This window comes from Pinus tabuliformis, chromosome 4_2, assembly GCF_031772625.1.
Source record: "Pinus tabuliformis cultivar Carrire ecotype Pingquan chromosome 4_2, CPIR1, whole genome shotgun sequence".
NCBI classification, from domain to species: Eukaryota; Viridiplantae; Streptophyta; class Pinopsida; order Pinales; family Pinaceae; genus Pinus; species Pinus tabuliformis.
Genome location: NC_142304.1, coordinates 622,562,842 through 622,582,164, shown reverse-complemented (window position 1 = coordinate 622,582,164; position 19,323 = coordinate 622,562,842). Strand labels below are relative to the sequence as shown.

At 35.9% G+C, this 19,323-nt stretch overlaps 1 protein-coding gene across 1 annotated transcript; it reads right to left on the bottom strand.

Annotated features, from left to right (window-relative positions):
• Positions 1–930: 930 nt before the first annotated feature.
• LOC149170874 (uncharacterized) lies at positions 931–2,014 on the bottom strand. Its single transcript, XM_089425758.1, has 2 exons — positions 1,830–2,014; positions 931–1,555 (listed from the first exon to the last, which is right to left on the bottom strand). Exons 1-2 carry the CDS (start codon positions 2,012–2,014, stop codon positions 931–933), a joined length of 810 nt encoding a protein of 269 aa, XP_089281884.1.
• Positions 2,015–19,323: the final 17,309 nt, after the last annotated feature.

Sequence of the window (19,323 nt, the reverse complement as noted above, 5' to 3'; positions counted from 1 at the left end):
TTATTCACTTCAACTAATTTACTATTTCATAAAATAAAAACAACTTATCTATCACTTTCATCATATAAAAAATACTTTACTATAATTTAAACATTATTCTTTTCAAATAAATATGGGCAATTTATTTTTTTTTAAACACTTTTACAGTTACACACTTTACAGTTTTTTATTTTTAATATATCTTTATTCCATATTAAAATTAAATAGTTACATTTTCAATTTTGTAATTTACTTTTCATATTTAGCTTTACTTTGTAGCTATTTGCTGAAATGACTCTACTACATCTACCTATCACTCTTTCTAAATTAAAAAAAAAAAAACACTACATTAATAATTAAACACTATTCCTTTCAAATAAAAGTGGACAATTTTATTTTCTCAAAACACCACTTTTATCGTAATAGACACTTTTATACCTATTTTGATATCAACTGTAAAATATTTCTAAATAAAAAACTATTATAATAATTAAACACTATTTCTTTCAAGTAAATGTGGACAATCTTGTTTTCGCGAAACACCACTTTTATGGTAATAGACACTTTTACACATATTTTGATATCAATGCAAAATATTTCAAAAATAAAATAATATTTGTCTTCACTCCTATTTATATATTTTCCAAATTATTCCAAATTCTGATTTGGTATGCAATCCCAGCAACCAATAGACACTCTGATTTAGTATGCAATCACAGTATCCACTAGGCACTTGTAAAAGTTCTACTGGCGACATGTTTGCAGAAGAAGACAAGGAGTTTTGATAAGGTATTCCGATCGAATATCGCCCGCAAACGATTAATGGTAATAGTGCGACAATTCATGCATGCCGTGACACTGATAGGTTTGAAAACGACGTAGATACTAGGCAGTGCGCATAGACTGCAAAAAAATTAAGTCCATTTTTATATTCTTTCACGTCCCAGGAACTCAGCTGTCTTCAAAGTTCCACAGCCCTATGTCAACCTCCTCCTCCTCTGAAGTCGGAATGAGCACCAACGCCAATTCTTTGTCAATGGATAGGATTTTTTCCAAATTCAAATACTGAGGACCATCTGGTTCTGCAAACAGAGATTTCCAAAACTCCAAGTCCTCCGATTTATGCTGGGCGTCATTAGACAATTCCATGTCAGATACCGAAGACGGCTGCGAGGGAAGTGAGGGGTCGTCTTTAGTATTATTGTGCAGAGAAGGCGAAGTCCCAGGGATTTCGTTCAAGGCATACTTGGAAGCGGCAACCTGGATTTGCGGAGGGGAAAGAGAAAAGGCGGACGGAATGGAGGGCACAGAATCGGGAAAGTTGAACTTAGCGTTGGGCCCTCTCAGGCAATACATTGCAGCGTCGAAGGCTCGGGCGGCCTGCTCGGCGGTTTTGTAGGAGCCAAGATAGATCTTCTCCCTGGATCTTGGTATCCGAATTTCTGATACCCACTTCCCCCATTCTCGCAGTCGGATTCCCTTAAATTTCCGGGATGTTTGTCCGCTATCTTCGTTAGGTTGAGCATGGCCGTGGTTTTGTTCCTGCGAGGGAGTTATCTCAGAAACTCTATGATAGCTAGGATGAAGATAGTAATTCAACAACGCATCGGTATATTGCAATGTTATTACAAAAAATGGAGGCTGTGGACAGAGCTGACCGAATGGAAAGGCGATTTAGTACGGAGAAATGAAATACCATTCCCTCTCTATATATACACCAGTGTTTGCAATCAGCAGAGTCACGAGGAACTAAATTCTCCGAGTGCTTTCCGCGGGCTGCCCCCTCTGGGCTAACCTCAAACTACGAGGGCATCCCTCATCCCCATTGCAGACTTTTGTCTCCTACTTACGGGGACGTTTGGGCCCACTTCTCCGTTTCCGTTCGTTTATCTAGAAGTACGTTGACATTCATTACCGGAATTGTTTTTCGTCGGAAAACTTTTATAGCCAGAAAACTTTCATTGCCCTCGCGCCCCCGGGGGCCAAGGTCCCACCCTGTACGAGCCATAAATACACAGCGCAATCGTTCAGCCATAAAGATTCGAATAAACTATAATAAATTATAATATTACTTCATATAAATTATAAGATTACTTATGGAAACCAAGGGATATGTGTTTCTTAAAACCTATGGCCACACCGAACGTTGATCCTTGCTTTATTTTAATGTAAATGTTTTCACTCATCAATGATGACTTTCACAATCTCGGTCACGGCACTCACGTTAAGTCAATTAAGATTTTTTATTTATTTTTAATTATTAGAATTTTTTTATTCAAGGAGCGATTATTATTGTGATTGAAAAATATTTAAAATTAATGGTGTAAATATTAGAATTATTTGTAAATTCGATTGTGGTTAACATTTTAATTTGGTTAATAATTATTTTATAAAATTTATTTAAATAATTTCTATACTTTAAAATTTATAATATTATTAATTTTAAAAGGAAATATTATTTTGAATATTAATTTTTCATAAATTTGAAATTTTTTTGTTAATGTTTTTTAAAGTTGTTGGATGAGACACATTCTTCACTTTACCATGAGGGAGGTGTAATTTCTTGAGTGCTCAACTTAGGGTTAACAAGTGTTCTTTTTAAAATAAAAATAAAATATTTTTAAATGCAAACAAAATGTACAGGTATAATTAAAAGAAAAAATAGATATATTTGTTTGATTAATTTTAATTAAAAACATTATAAATATCAATAATCTCACTCTCATTGTGCTCATTTAATTTTTTGTTGATATCACAACTCAGGGAATGTCATAAAAATATTTTATTCTGACTATGAACCATGAATAGAATATTTCAATGTTCATGTGAAATGGCATTATTTTATATCAACTTCAAAAAATACAAAGTAACTAAAGGTAGGTATATATATATATATATATATATATATATATATATATATATATATATATATATATATATATATATATATATATAATTGCATAGACACATTCTAGAGCTCAATATGAGCAAGATGCGTATATAGTTTACAAACGCCCTCTTAAAATAAAAGAAAACTATATTCTAAATATAAAAGCACTGTCAACTATAATGCATGTGATGACCATATTGTAAGTAATTGTGACTAAAGGGAATGGAAATAGACCATAAGAGGGAGTAGAAAGGGAAAAAATCACAATTCTCAGATTAAAAGGCCTAAAAATGAAAGCCCAATGTCTCCCTTAAACTCAAGCAATATGCGCTATGAATAACCAAAGCTAAATCCAAAGAGGTTTCTCAAAATGGATCAAAACTATGTTCCCAACACCTCCCTGATTATCATAATAGGGGTATATTTCACATATATAATCTTACTCATCTCTTAAAATTAATTTATTACATTTATAATACTTGTCGACCTAATTTACATTTGAGATCTATGGGTTATGGAACACTACACATAGCAAGTGAAAAAACTAACCAAATCATTATAGAACAAAACCATTATAATCATAACCCAAGGATGATAAAACCCACTCAAAACAATAGTAGTAGTTGTTACCACTTCTAGACAAGTTGGTAGCCAATGAAATGCCCATGGGTTAAACTTAGAACACCAATGCAAGCTACACATAAGCCGTTTGTTTCCCCAATTAGTCATCTCCAATACTATCTGATATTGTTGCAACTCTCAACCCTATTTCTCTTGTGGCCTTGGAGTCCTACCAAGTATTTAAATCTTCATAGTTTCCTCCAATATCACCTCCTCGGGTCCTCCTTATCCATGCCAATCAAAGAACCAACTTTCTTACTATACCTACTCAAGTTGATGTAACTGATCTTTTATTAAAGGCAAATCAACCACGACATTCCAAACAAGCGTAATTAGTAGACCTTCAATTATGGGATAATAAAAAAAAAACTCATTTAATACTTGCATCACTCTTTTTATCTTATATAGATGTGAAGTTTGGGGACAAATTATCTTTAGAGAATATATAAGAAGGACATATTAAATCAAACTTAATTTAATAACATATAATCTGAATATTAAAAGTATACACGCTATCATTCTCCTCGGGGTAGATCAACTAGTGATGGTTGTGAAAGTGAACTTTTTTGTTCTAAGAGGTTCTAGGTTCAAATCCCCCAAGTTTACCTATGGGCTGCATGCTGGGGGTGGCATGGTTCCACCTACGGGTTACAATGGTAGTAGTTGGAATCAACCTCGTGTCATGCAAGTACAAGGCTCACCCAGTTGCTCATTCCTCTAGATACAAAAAAAATACACCGTATCTTGTCCTCCTCAAAGAAGAAAGCCTCTCCTCCATTGAGTGTGTGCCTAATATATTTTACATAATTATTTGAGACTAATGACATTGTCCTTTTGAATATTCAATGCCAACTTTCCAACCAAGTTATGAACTTCCAATAAATCGATCCTTTGATTCTATTGAATCAACAAACTCATAATGTCATCATGCGACATGATACAATGGTGCTCCAATTCATTGAACTTAGAGTAGGATCACAAAAGTTCTTCCTATTAAAATGAATTAGTCTTTGTAACTTCTCAAAATTCTTTTGAATTCATTGATATTGCTTTTGTCCATGTTGGGATGATTTTCTGTCCAATAGAGATGACCTCAATCCCTAATGAAGAAATTGTTTTCCGGTTCTTGCTTCTAAATAGAAGCCTCTTTTTGGCCATGTACAATAGGAAAGATCTTGAATAGGGTTAACAAAAAACTTATATACTTCCATGAATTTTCATTAAAAGTTTTAGTAGTTCCTGAATCTAAGGATGAATTCCAAATAAAACCGAACTAAAAATAGTTACAACTATTTGAATACAAGAAATAGTAAGAGTTATGATAAACTAGTGATGCCTCAAGATAAATCTCTCTTACTATGTGTATTTGTCAACAAGCTTTTTGAAGTAGCCTTCCCTAATTGTTGCCTAATGATTCTACATTTAAGAAGATACAAATGAAGGATGAAAAGACCATGAGGGTTGAAAATTCAATAGATCCGACAAATGGAAATAAGTGACTGAGAGAACGAAACAAACTAGTCTAATACAGATACTCTCCTTCACATAAATTTTATCAAACCAATCAAGTGATGTGTCTACCCCAAAGAGGAAAAAATATTTGTTTATGAGAGGGAATCGAGAGTGAAGAATCATCGAGTCCTTAAACCAAATATTTACAGATGTAGTTGAGACCTAAGCTTGCATATACAAAGTTGATGGGAGGTACAAGAAAATTAATAAGCATACCAAGGTTATTATCCCCACTGTAACTAGGATTTACTATTGATCTGAAATTTAAAAAATTGAAGGTTTCTTGAAAAAGTCTACAACCTAGTTTATGTCTTGTGGGCAATGGATCGAAATTTCAAAAGCACATAAACTTAATAATTTTAGTTAATTTTTTCATACATAACCAAGGAAAAATAGACAACATGAAACATCACAAAACAACAATTTGATGATGGAGTGCACCCCTCCTAAGCTATGTCCCCGAATCCAGCTTCCAATGTTGTCCCTTTATATTATATGCTCAAAATACCAATTACATGAACGTAAAATGCTCAAATCACAAAAATAATGTTTCCACTGTGTTCAAAACACCCAAAAACACCTGCGTACGCTCTTCTTTGACTCAAAAAGGCTGAAAAATGGCCAAGTTAGTCCTCCTTCTCCATTTCTTTGCTATTTGTCCTGCAAATTCACAAAACTGGAAAAACTAAAAACGTTTTCCTCCTTTAGCAAAACTATCAGACAACAATCTAGCAGGGGGATGACGGAAATTCTGCTAGAATTGGTCCATTTTTTCGAGTACTTGGTCAGGAACCCGCAGCCCAACTTCCACCCTTTTCTTCACTCATATGGTAGATAATGTGGCCAGGGGCGTAGGCCAGAAGCCACACACACACTGACACTCTGCCCTTGTCCATGTTGTATGCCATGTGGCCGTACACTGATCAACATGCCAACACCCTGCTACAAGCCCTCCGTCGATGATTCCGAGATTTTGAACGTGACCGAGGCCAGGGCTTCTTGCCCCACCCCTTTCATCACGCCTATGGTTACACCACCACCATGTGCCTTGCCCCCTCTCGCCAACGCACCAACATTTTGAAATTTAAATAAAAAGTCACCATGTTGTATAAAAAAACACAACGCATGATCCAATGGTATGACAGTTAGTTGGTGAGGTCGTGGGGTCGAATCCTACTAGGTCAGTCGGTCGTCCCAACAATATTTTGCACAAATTTCAAGGGCCACATGGCACCTCCTAATTGGTCAATCCAAAACACAATAAACAATCAAAATCTGCTAATTTAACCTATACGACCTACCATGTGTCAACTCAGGATTGGTTGTCTGACCATCATACCTTCCCAGTTAGCCAACTGATGTTAGTGCCATGTCACTATACGGCCTTCCCAGTCAGTAGCCTAGTCAACCCTACAACTTGATTTTTTAGATGTTTTCAAAAACTTCAAAACGTGATAACTTTCACATATGTTGTCGAATTGATGTGATTCAAGCGTTGTTTCAATCAGAACGACGAAATCTACGATTTGGTACTATTTTTTTTAGAGGATTTGAGCACTTTGATTTTTGAGAATATTTTCGATCCCCCGGATCATTCCTCCCCACTAGAAACTTTTGGACCACCGAAATCTTAATTTTACTCAACAATTAACGGTGGGTACAACTCCCTCACTTTCCTAGGCCTAATTCACCTTTCTTTACCTGGATTAGTACCTTTGAGCCCCACTCGAACATCTCCATATTGCCTTTGTGTGACGTCCTTATTCTCCTATCAAAAATTGAGTCTTCCTGCAACTCATCTAAATATTTAGGAGAAAACTATTCTATAGATGGAATTTGATCATTCTCTTCCTGAACATCAATTGTTGGAGGCCCATACAATCTAAAGTTTTCCACATTCGCAATAGAATAAATTTCCACGTAATGTAGCAAATCTAGTTAGAAAGCATTGTTACCAATCTTTTCCAAGATTTTGAAAGGACCATATCTTATTGGCTTGATATTTTTACCTTCACCTTGAAGTATTTCCTTATTGATATACAACCAAACTTGATGTCCTACATGGAAATCATGATCAACTCGATGATTTTCATGCCTTGCTTTGTACTTTGCTTTGCTTTTCTCAAGCTATTCTTCTACTCTTGGATGCACTAGTTGAATTTGTTCAATGAAGTGCTTGGCCTTGTCCACATCAAGATGTCCATCTATTACAATATCTTTACCCCAGATGAAATCCAAAGGATACTTTAGCAAATAACCCAAACAAGCTTCAAATGGAAATACCTGTGTAGATGAATGCTTGACACAATTGTAGTCATGTTGGATGTAAGGAAAATGCTTATCCCAAAGTTTAGGATGCTTGCCACAATATCCACAAAGAAGATACAATATTGTTATCTTTACCACTTCTTTTTGGGAGTCATTTTGTGGATGAAATATTGTGCTCTTCTTCAACTTCGTGTCCATGAGTTCACAAAAACTTTACCAAAACATCCCAATAAATCGAGAATCTTGATAAAAAATAATACAAGTGTGTAACCCAAAGTGAACCCATCAACTTTTACATGTTTTGTAACGACCCTGATATGAAAAAGCTCAATTCTTTCTTTATCATCTTGAGACTCAATAGGCTTACTAGAAGAACTAGTAATTGCATATGAAGCTTTACCTTTAATTCCCATGGCTCTGATTCTTGTTTCATCACCTGAATCAGATATTAGATCTTGTTGAGTTGTAGCAGCAATATTTTGTTTCCCCTTGTTGTTGAACTTCTTTGGTCTCATTTCTGGATGTAATTTCCAAAAGTTGGTCTCCATCATGGCCTTCTTTTGAACAATGTTTACAGGTAAGTTTCTCTCCCTGTTTCTTGATTGTAGCATTCTTTTTTCCTTTGCCTTTAAACTTCCCCTTTCCTTTGTCTCCAGATTTGGATGGTTTCTTATTAGTATTTTGAGGAACAATCTTTCCTCTTGATTCTAAATGAGTTTCCTAAACACATAATTCATCTAGATTTGTGGTATTAAACATAAGTATAGTATGTCTCAAATAAATATGTAATCCACCTATGTATTTAAGGAGAGTGTCTTGTGAAGACAAATCAACATCAAAGATTAAAGCGCTTCTTCTAAATTATTGTGTGTAACTTTGGACACTCTGACCTTTAGCTTGTCTAACATTTTCCAATTCATAATTGTTTTTCACATATAAGCTAATGGATAAAATGGCCTTCTTAATGAAGCTATAAAATCATTCTAAGAAGAGATAATTTTACTACTTTTCTTCAAGTCTTCTTGGGTTCTATCCTCCCACCAGATAAGGGTTTCACTTTCCAAACGAAGAGAAGGAACTTGGATCTTTCTAGCATCATACTTAATCTTTTGAATCCTGAAACATACTTCAATTTGATGAACCCAATTATCCAACTTTTTAGCATTTACTTCCCCATTGTACATACGAAATTCAAACTTGACATCAAGCTTAAGCAAAGGAGACTTAGGATGTCCTTTCAGGGATCTAGGAGGAGTATTTCTAGGTATTAAAGGATTTGAAGAAGGAGGTGAGTATGGAGGTGAAGGAGGTGGTGGAGGTGGAGGCTTTCTCCCATTACCACCATTACCTTTTGATTGATTTCAAATTTCTCCTTGCAACCTTTCTATCCTCTCATTATACAAGAATTTCACCATATCAGACATATCATAGGAAGCCTTTCTAAAATCTATCTCATCCTCATATATCAGCTCCTATCCTTCTTCATGTGTCATGACTAGTAGAGTTTTTGGAGTTTTTCACCTCCTTAAACAAATTTGAGGGTTTGGTTCTTCAAGTACTCCTTATCCTCTATTCAAATTAGACCTTGAAATAATTCAAGTCTTCAAAATAACAATGCTCTAATACCGAACTGGTCTAAAATTTAAAAATATGAAGGTTTCTTGAAAACGTTTGCAAGCTAGTTTATGTCTTGTGGAAAATGGGTCAAAATTGCAAAACAAAATAAACTTATTAATTTTAGTTAAGTTTCACAGATGTAACCACATAAAAATAAACAACATGCAGTATCACAAAACAACAATTTGATGACGAAGTTCACCCCTTTTGGGTTACGTATCTGGGTCTAGCTTTCAATGTTGGCCCTTTATATTATATTCTCAAAATGTCAATTACATCAATGTACAATGCTCAAATCATAAAATAATGTTGCCATTGTATCCATAACACCCAAAAACCCCTGTGTAGGCTCTTCTTGGGCTTAAAATGGCTGAAAATGGCCAAGTTAGGCCTCCTTCTCCATTTCTCTACTATGTAACTTTCACATTCAAAAAATTGGCAAAACTGGAGACATTTTCCTCCTTTTTCAGAATTGTTAGGTGATAAACTGGCACGGGGATAGTGGAGATTCCATCGAAATTGGTGCATTTTGTCGAGTACTTCGTTGGGCACTCGCAACCCAACTTCCAACATTTTCTTTGGTTATATGGCATAAAATGTGTTCATCGGCATTGGCTAGAGGCCATGCGCCCACTAGCACTCTGCCCTTAGTCATGTTGTATGCCATGTGGTCACAGGCTGGGCCACGTGTCAGCCCTCTGCTCTGGACCCTCCATTGATGGTTCCACGATTTTGAACATGACTAGGGCCATGTATTCTTGTCCCATCCCCTCCATCGCTCCTATAGTTACACCACCACCATGTGACTTGGTGTTGGGGACATGTGGCCCACCCCTCCCCACCAATGTGCCAACATTTGAAAGCTAAATAAAAACCTACCACGTTGTATAACAAACACAACGTGTGGTCCAACATTATGACGATTAGTTTGTAACAGTGAGGTCGTTGAGTCGATTCTCGTCAGGTCAGTTGGTTGAGCAAACAATATTTTGCAAAAATCCTGAGGGCCACGTGGAATATTCCCATTGGGCCATGTGGTACCTCCTAATTGGTCGAGCCAAAACAAAATAACTAATCAAAATTTGGCAATTCAACCTGTATGACCTGACACATGTCAGCACAGGATTGAATTGTCCGACCACCATACCTACTGAGTAAACTTGTTGATGTCAACTCCACATGATTGTACATCCTACCCAGTCAGTACCCTAGAAAACCCTACAAGTTGACATTTTAGTTGCTTGCCAAAAACTTCAGAAAGTGATAACTTTCACATACGGTGTCAGATTGAGGTGATTCAAGTGACGTTGGAATTATAATGATGAGATCTAAGATTTTGCACCAATCTCGAGTGATTTTGAGCATATTTTTTATCCCCTAGATCAACTATTGCCCTATTCTAACACCTACAAAATCCATTATCCCATTGATGAAAAATATAATATAATGGGATCCTTCCATTGCGAAAACCAAAATTAATGAACACATGCATAAGGTACTACAAAGGATATTTCAATCTCCCAAATTGATGCAAATGGAATGATGAACCATCTACTCAGTCAAGAGAGAACAACATAAGGGTTGCACTTTCCAAACAAAGAGAAGGAAGTTGGATCTTTGTAACATCATCCTTAATATTTTGAATTCTGCAACAAACTTCAATTTGACGAACCCAGTTATCCAACTTTTCAGCATTTACGTCCCCATTGTACATAGGCAATTCAAACTTGACATTAATCTTAAGCAAAGGAGAATGAGCATGTCATTTTAGAGATCTAGGAGGAGTATGTCTAGATGTTAAAGGAACTAAAGAAGGAGGTGAGTATGGAGGTGAACTTGGAGGTGAAGGAGTTGGTAGAGGTGGAGGATTTCTCCCATCACCACCATTACCTTTTGGTTTATTTTAAATTTATCCCAAAATATCATTAGAATAACAACATAATTCTCTACAAATTATCTTTTTACTTAGAATAAAATTTCACAATGCTTATATGAATTTTTAGGGGTTCAATTCCATATAAAAGTAAAATTTTGAAATTTCATCCCCACATTTGGCCCAAAAGTGTAACCCATTTTCATACATTCACCCATGTGTGTGTGTGTGTATGTAATATGTTGGTAAATATACTTGTTTATATATCGATATAATATGTGTATGTAATCTCTTGTTCTTATGAAAGAGAATATATTGGGGAGACAAGTAGGTGAGTCAGTATTAGGATAAATGAAAACAAAAAACAATGATTATGTAGAATCATATAAACAACCCTAATTTAGTTGAGAACTCAAACATCTCAAAACACCATATTTATTTTCAGAAATTGAAAATAATTGCTTCTATTTGCAACAATAATAAGGTACACATAAGAGTGACGATGGAAAATGAATAACACAAATATAACTTTAAATATAGTGTGTGCTAAAATTCATGGAAACCTCAAAACCAATCATCTAAGTTAAAATTAATTTTAATGTTGCCATCTCTCTTTATACTTTGTCCCTTTAATGAAATTGAAGAAGAATCATAGCCAATGTTTCTTGTACATGCTTTTCGCAATGAGAAACATATTTATTGTTTGAAAGATTTTGTCTCTCTTGATGATGACCTTTTCTTTCAAAGTTCAAAATGTCAAAATTTTTAGACATTCTACTTAGGAAAGATTTTCCACTAAGTTATCTCCAATATATATGGAGATACCATAATATCGTATGTATTTTTTGTCACATCTCATGTATAGATTATAATTATCATTATTGTTAATAAAGACCAAATTCAATATTATACATTTGCATCCTCCCTCAAGATTAACAATTATCATTAATGTTAATAAAGAGCAAATCCAATATTATACATTTGCATCCTCCGTCAAGATTAAATTAGGACTACGAAAGGGGAATTATATTAATCCCCATTGAATATACTTTTTCTTAATCCCACTCAGTGAATAATGAAGGGACATAATAATAATTTCCACATGTAAGGTTAATATGTGTAGGAATTTACAGGGTAAGTTCCTCAGACAGAACACCAAAGGACACCGCTCACAACCAGATCGCAGATCAATACACCAGTATTTTTGACGTGGTTAAAACCCTCAAAGAGGGAAACAGTCCACGGCCTGAGCCAACACGGCCACTTCAGGCAATTTATTAATAAAAGAATGAAAATTTACATAAGCTTCTCTCATAGACGGATTACCCTACAAATGACCCTCCATGCGCTTTAAATAGAAATCATGGACCAATCGGGTGTCAAGCCACGGATCAAGTGTCAGTAATACCGAGGAGAGAATGAACCGTCGGATCACTACATATCGTGACCGTCAGATTGTAAGTTACAAAATGTACAAGGTAAAGAAACACACTTTACCTAACTCTATACCTAACTCTATACTAGACCAAGTTGTACTTAACTATTTCCTATGTGTCGGAATATCCTAACATCCCCCCTTAAGAACAACTTGGGATAGGATTGAAGGATTTACAAATATGACACAATAGGAGAAGAAAGGAGGCACTAGAGCCTATCCCCCCTTAGTGACAACTTCCTGAACTCCAACCATAAATCGAAGTTTAGTGAACTTCGCCTCTGTGAGAGCCTTTGTAAAGATGTCTGCAACTTGATCATCTGTTGAACAATATTGCACTTCAAGAACATGGTCATGGATGAGCTTTCTGATGAAGTGCATGTGCAATTCAATGTGTTTGTTGCGCTGATGTTGGACTGGATCTTTGCATAGCTGAATGGCACTTTGATTATCACACCAAAGTGTAGTCAGATGCTGCTGCTGAAAGCCAAACTCTGACAGGATCTGACGAAGCCACAAGGCTTCCTTACTAGCTTCTACGGCACCACGATACTCTACTTCTGCTGAAGAAAGAGAAATGGCACCTTGTTTCTTGCAAGCCCATGTAATAGGTCTTGAACCAAGAGTGAACACATAACCGGCAGTAGACTTCCGATCATCAGGGTCACCAGCCCAATCAGAATCAGTGAAACCAACCAATAGAGGAGCTGTTTCGGCACTGTAATGAATCCCAAACTGAATTGTACCTCGAACATAACGAAGTATTCTTTTAGCTGCTTTCCAATGACTTTCACGTGGGTTTTGCATAAACCGAGAAACAAGGCCAAAAACAAAGGAAAGGTCAGGATGAGTGTGGGTTAGATACAAAAGTTTTCCTACAAGCTGACGGTATAAGGTAGCATCAACTTCAGGAGAAGTACAAGTGACTGAAAATTTCACTCCAGACTGGAAGGGAGAAGGGGCTGGCTTACAGTCTTCCATGTGAAAATGGCGTAGAATATCACAGGCATACTTGGACTGGGAAAGGGAAATACCCTTCTTGGATTGCAAGACTTGAAGACCGAGAAAATAATGTAAGTGTCCTAAGTCTGTCATTTTAAATTTATTTTTAAGGCTGGACTTCACATGGTTTATAAGGTTGGGATCACTACCGGTAAGGATAAGATCATCAACATAAAGAACAAGAATGATAAGAGACTTGCCCACTTTCTTGCTGTAGACAATATTGTCAGAATGACACCTAGAAAAGCCAGATTCTAAAAGAAAGCTATCCATTTTGGCATACCAAGCTTGAGGAGCTTGCTTGAGACCATAAAGGGATTTCTTAAGCCGACATACAAGGCTGGAGTCTATTTTTATGAAGCCAATGGGTTGTTCCATGTAGATTTCTTCATGCAAGTCCCCATGCAAGAAGGCAGATTTAACATCCATCTGATGGACTTCCCATTTGAACGAGGCATCAAGGGAAAGAACAAGGCGGATAGAGTTCATTTTGGCAACAGGGGAGAAGGTTTTAGTGTAGTCAATGCCTTCAACCTGTGAAAAACCTTTAGCAATAAGACGAGCTTTATGTTTATCAACTTTCCCATCTGGTCCATACTTGGTTTTGTAAACCCATTTGCATCTAACAAGTTTTCATCCCTTTGGTAGAGGAACAAGATCCCATGTATCATTTGCCAATAATGAATGATATTCTTCATTCATAGTTGCTTCCCAATCTGGATGGCCCGAAGCTTCTGCAAAGGTGTCTGGATCATAATTTACTGGAGCTTGAGCCAGTAAAGAAGAGGCCCTATCAAACTGGGAACGTGTGCGTCGCTGATCTATAGGATCACCGGCAAGATCACCTGCTGCATCTCGAGTAGCACGAACCCATTTTGGAAGCTGAGGAGCTGAAGGGGGATCCTGAGATGGTGGGGGAGGATTGTCATCCTCACTTTCATCATCTGAAGAAGAAATGTTTTCAAAAGTAGAAGAGATAGGGAGAGGTGGCACATCCGCTGGACTAGGCTCGCAGGCCGATATATTTTCATCAAATTTTACATCTCTTCTAATGATAACATTTTTGGATTTAAATGGAATAAGTCTATAGCCTTTGACATCTTCAGAATATCCAACAAAAGTACATTTTCCACTCTTAGGTTCTAAAGCTTTATGCTTTTCATCTGGAATATGGGCCCACACTTCACTTCCAAAAACACGAAAGTGACTTACATCTGGTTTGATTGAGCTCCATGCTTCTTCTGGAGTGATATTCTTTAAAGCCTTAGTAGGAGTGCGATTTATTATGTAATTTGCACAGTTAATTGCTTCTGCCCAAAAACTAAGACCAAGTCCTTTAGATTGTAGCATATAATTAGCCATTTCCTTTAAGGTGCAATTCTTCCTTTTAGCTACACCATTTTGTTGTGGAGTATATGGAATAGTATGTTGCATTTGAATTCCATTCTCAGTGCAAAAGTTGATGAATGTGTTTTTAACATATTCTCCGCCATTATCAGATCTTAGCTTAAGAATTTGATGTCCAGATTGTTTTTCAACAAAGGCCTTGAAGGCCAAAAATGTGTTAAATACTTCACTCTTGAGTTTTAAGAAGTATACCTAAGTGCGTCTGGAGAAATCATCAATGAAGGTTAATAAATACTTGCATCCAGAGAATGGAACAACTGGAAGTGGACCACATAAATCACTATGCACAAGCTGTAAAGGGGATGAGGCATGCCAAGAGGCACGTTTTTCAAAATTGTCCCGATGATGTTTTTCGAGTACACATCCGGAACAAACACCATCTCTGCAAGATACCATAGGAAGACCTGTCACCATATTTTCTTTACATAGATGCTGAAGGGAGCGATAGTTTAAGTGACCAAATCTCTCATGCCAAAGTTTGCTCACTTCATCGTTATGAGCAACAAATACTGAGGGAAGATTTGATGACCCAAAGTTGTGAAACTTATACAACCTTGTAGAATCATCAGCAATGCCAGTAGCTAAAATCTGTTTAGGATCTCTTAGGTCCTTGATTACAACATCATGAGGTGAAAATTCAATGATTTTACCTTCACCTGAATGAGTTATCTGATATACAGATAGAAGGTTGCAGGATAAGGTTGGAACACATAATACATCATTAAACTAACCATTGTCTAGATGAACAGTTCCAGTCCCTACAACACTAAGAGATCTATCATCACCAACATATATATTTTTGGTGTTACAATCATTTAAAGAAGAAAACATGGCTTTGTTTTTGGCCATGTGATAAGAAGCTCCAGAATCAATGAGCCACTCATGAGAATGAGAAGAAGAAGATACATTTAATGCATAACCAAACCGAGATGATTGACAACCACATGCAGAAAGTGCCATTCCTGAAGATGAAGTTGAAGTTGAAGAATGCTCCACATGGATGTTATGTTTCTTCATCGCTGCTTCCAAGGCTTCCATCTTCTTAAAGCATTTGGATTCTAAGTGGCCATCTCGATTACAAAAGTTGCAATGTCTATCAGTTTTCTTCCATTTGTTTTTATTTGTCTTATCATTTTGTTGAAATGATTTTTCATTTTGAGGCTGAGATTGCTTAGGACCCTTGTTTGGTTTAGGACCATTCTTTTTAGGATATGACTTCTTAGGATTCTTTGAATTTGGTTGCTGCTGGGCGACTAACGCTTTCTTGGAAGAGTTTCCAAGATTAAGAAGACCAAGGTGTAAGAGTTTTTCTTGTTCTCTTATTAAAGAATCACAAAAAGAGTCAAAGGAAGGGGACTTGTAGTCTGTTCCTTAAGAAATGAAGGCTTCTCTTGTAGAATGGAAGGTGGAAACAAACACAGAGTAGGCTGGTCCCAACTTAGTAAGAATGGAATAGATAAGGTTACTATCTTCTTTCTTAACCTTAACACCTTCCAAGAGATATCTAAGGGTCTTGAACTTGGACAAGAAATCTTCAATGCAAGAAAAATTATTAGGGTCCAATGTAAGCAACTCATTTTCAAGTTGATGGGCTCTAAGTTCATTTTTAATCCCAAAAACTTTATTGATTTGTTTCATTGCTTCATCAGGAGTATCAAGTTCTGCAATATGGAATCTAAGATCTGGAGAAATAGACATCCCTATCAATCCACGTGCTTGATCTTGCCTGTTTTCCCATTTAGCAGCCTTATCTTCATCCTTCGGTTTCTTTTCTTGGCCTGAGGCTATTCTGTAGAGACCTTTACTTCTAAGTAAATCCTCAATGTAGGACAACCATTGGAAGTAGTTGGTGCTGTCAAGGGTAACTTGGTATTGACTTTCCATTTCAAAGGAAACTGAAGCTAAAGATGCTGAAACTAAGTGTTCCAATGGATAGATCTCGAAAAATTAGGCTGGTTTAAAAAAACGGCTCTAAAAACGGCTTCCGGATGAAGAAGTTGTGGCTTTTTGAAAAAAAGTGATGAAGTCGCCAACGAAGTGCGGGAATGAAAAGATCCGCCCCCCAAAAATGGAGATTTGAACCCAAGACCTCTACTCTCTTAAAATAGCTTTGAACCAATTGAGCTATACAAAAAATTTGAGAGAGAGGGGGGGGGGGGGTGATGCTTTGGGTTGCGTGCTTGCTTTGAGAAAGCTCTTTTTCCCTACAAAACAAAAAACACAAAACCCAACACGGACATGCAAAGAAAACGAACCTTACGGCTCGAAGTTAGCTTTAGCCGAAAAACTAAATATTTTCAAAAATGAACCTTGCGGCTCAAAGTTAGCTTTAGCCGGAAACTAAATATTTTCCTCAATGTTTCTGATTTTCCAAGATCACAGTAAGGCGTAGGGAAAAGAGCATACGCATGAGAAAAATCCTTCCTTTCTGTTTCTGATTTGCCCAGATCGCACAGAGTCGCAGGGCAAAGAGCATACGCAGAAATGAAAGGTATAGATCCGGTAATAAAAAAAGCTAAATAAACCGAAACCGAAATAAACAGAGAGAAAATAACTGTAAACTGCAAATAAACACTGTATACCCCCAGATCTTAAAAATGACGCAGCTAGGGCTACCGGAAACCTTTTCGCGTGAAACGAAAGGGGTTCCTCACTGGAACAGATGCTCCCAACACAATAGAGCAGTCCTCTCAGCCCGAAAGTAGTCAAAAAAAGTAGATCTGGGAAACAACATTCGGATGCAGTTCTACCGGCTTCAGATTTGGATCACCAACGAACGCGGCCCTCAAATAGCTCTGATACCATGTAGGAATTTACAGGGTAAGTTCCTCAGACAGAACACCAAAGGACACCGCTCACAACCAGATCGCAGATCAATACACCAGTATTTTTGACGTGGTTAAAACCCTCAAAGAGGGAAACAGTCCACGGCCTGAGCCAACGCGGCCACTTCAGGCAATTTATTAATAGAAGAATGAAAATTTACATAAGCTTCTCTCATAGACGGATTACCCTACAAATGACCCTCCATGTGCTTTAAATAGAAATCATGGACCAATCAGGTGTCAAGCCACAGATCAAGTGTCGGTAATACCGAGGAGAGAATGAACCGTCGGATCACTACATATCGTGACCGTCGGATTGTAAGTTACAAAATGTACAAGGTAAAGAAACACACTTTACCTAACTCTATACTAGACCAAGCTGTACTTAACTATTTCCTATGTGTCGGAATATCCTAACAATATGTTGTGCGGATTTGGTGAAGATTGAAGAAATTTAGAGTTCCAATGGGAAGACAACTTTTTTTCCAATTGGAAAATATATATCATAAGGTGAAAAAGTGAATTTGAATGTCAACACATACACATACATTAGGCATTTGTTTCAATTTTATGCGGAAATTGGATAAACTTCTCAAGATTTCAAGATTCGGGGAAAATATCAAATAACCAATTTTCAATTATGATAAAAGCTCAAGATCATGGTTTTTAGCCAATGATTTTGGTCTTTTTTCATGCACTATGATAAACATAGACATTTTTCACATAAAAATGAATATTTATATGCAAAGAAATAGTGAAATTGTAATGAGTGTGAACCTGTAAGATCAATAGGTGTATGTATAAAAAGTTAGGACAATCTTTTGAATCACCATTAATTAGTAAGCCATGATAGGTCTATTTCATTTCAGCCCTTGGTCAAAACGAATTATGATTTCTTAAATAGATGGAAATATTATAATATTTTGAATCTCATTTTGTAATCCTATGGCCCTTAAAAGGTTGTATTATTTTGTGAATCACTAATTTATGTTTATGGTATCGCTAAAGTAGTATATGGTGGTTTTGAACATAGTTATAAATATTATAGATATGGGGTAAGAGAGCTTGCCAATTTTCTATATTAGTTTTGATGTAAAATGATTTTAATATATTGAAAATACAATATATCATTTTTGTTAATATTTTATACACTTGAATGCAACATGGTAATAGCAAGAAGAAAAATTAGTTGTGCTTATTTAGAAATTTTTAGAATCAAGAACAATATATAAGGGAGAATAAATGATGGCTCTTAATATTTCACATTCTTTCTAGCTCTCGTATTACAATAGCATCCAGGTATTCACCCAATTATTGAGTAAGCCTTTCTAATCCTAGTGCTTGGTTCATTCTTATACCTAATCACAAGTTGATGACAATTAGTGACAATGGGGTTACTTCGAAGCTTGGAGAGAGTGAGGGAGTGGTATATATTATTATATTATAATAATAATAATAATAATAATATATATATATATATATATATATATATATATATATATATAATATTATTGTAAATATATTAGGGATTAAATTAAGCTTATGCGAAATAATTAGAGCTAACATAATATGTTCTTAGTTCATAGTAATTGTGAGGATTCAAAATTAAGCTACGAGTAAGTGAAAATCAATTTATGATTCCACTATTTTGTATTGTCATTTGTGTGTAATTATGTTAGTAATATTGGAATTTTTTTTATGAATATATTTTATAAACTTTAAAATCTTACACAACTGCTTTAATTTATAACAAACAACACATTCACAACTACATTGAAACATGATATTTTTAATTACATAAACTTAGTACATTTTCATTTCATATATTCTTTTTTCCACTAATATAACTAAATATATAATTATTTTAATTTAATGAATAATTATTTTACCATAA

Excerpts from the sequence above, each read along its gene's own strand:
- LOC149170874 (XM_089425758.1), bottom strand. The coding sequence starts at position 2,014 with ATGGCTGAACGATTGCGCTGTGTATTTATGGCTCGTACAGGGTGGGAC. Across the intron at positions 1,556-1,829 it reads AAGTGGGCCCAAACGTCCCC|CTATCATAGAGTTTCTGAGA; the intron begins GTAAGTAGGAGA and ends TCTTCATCCTAG.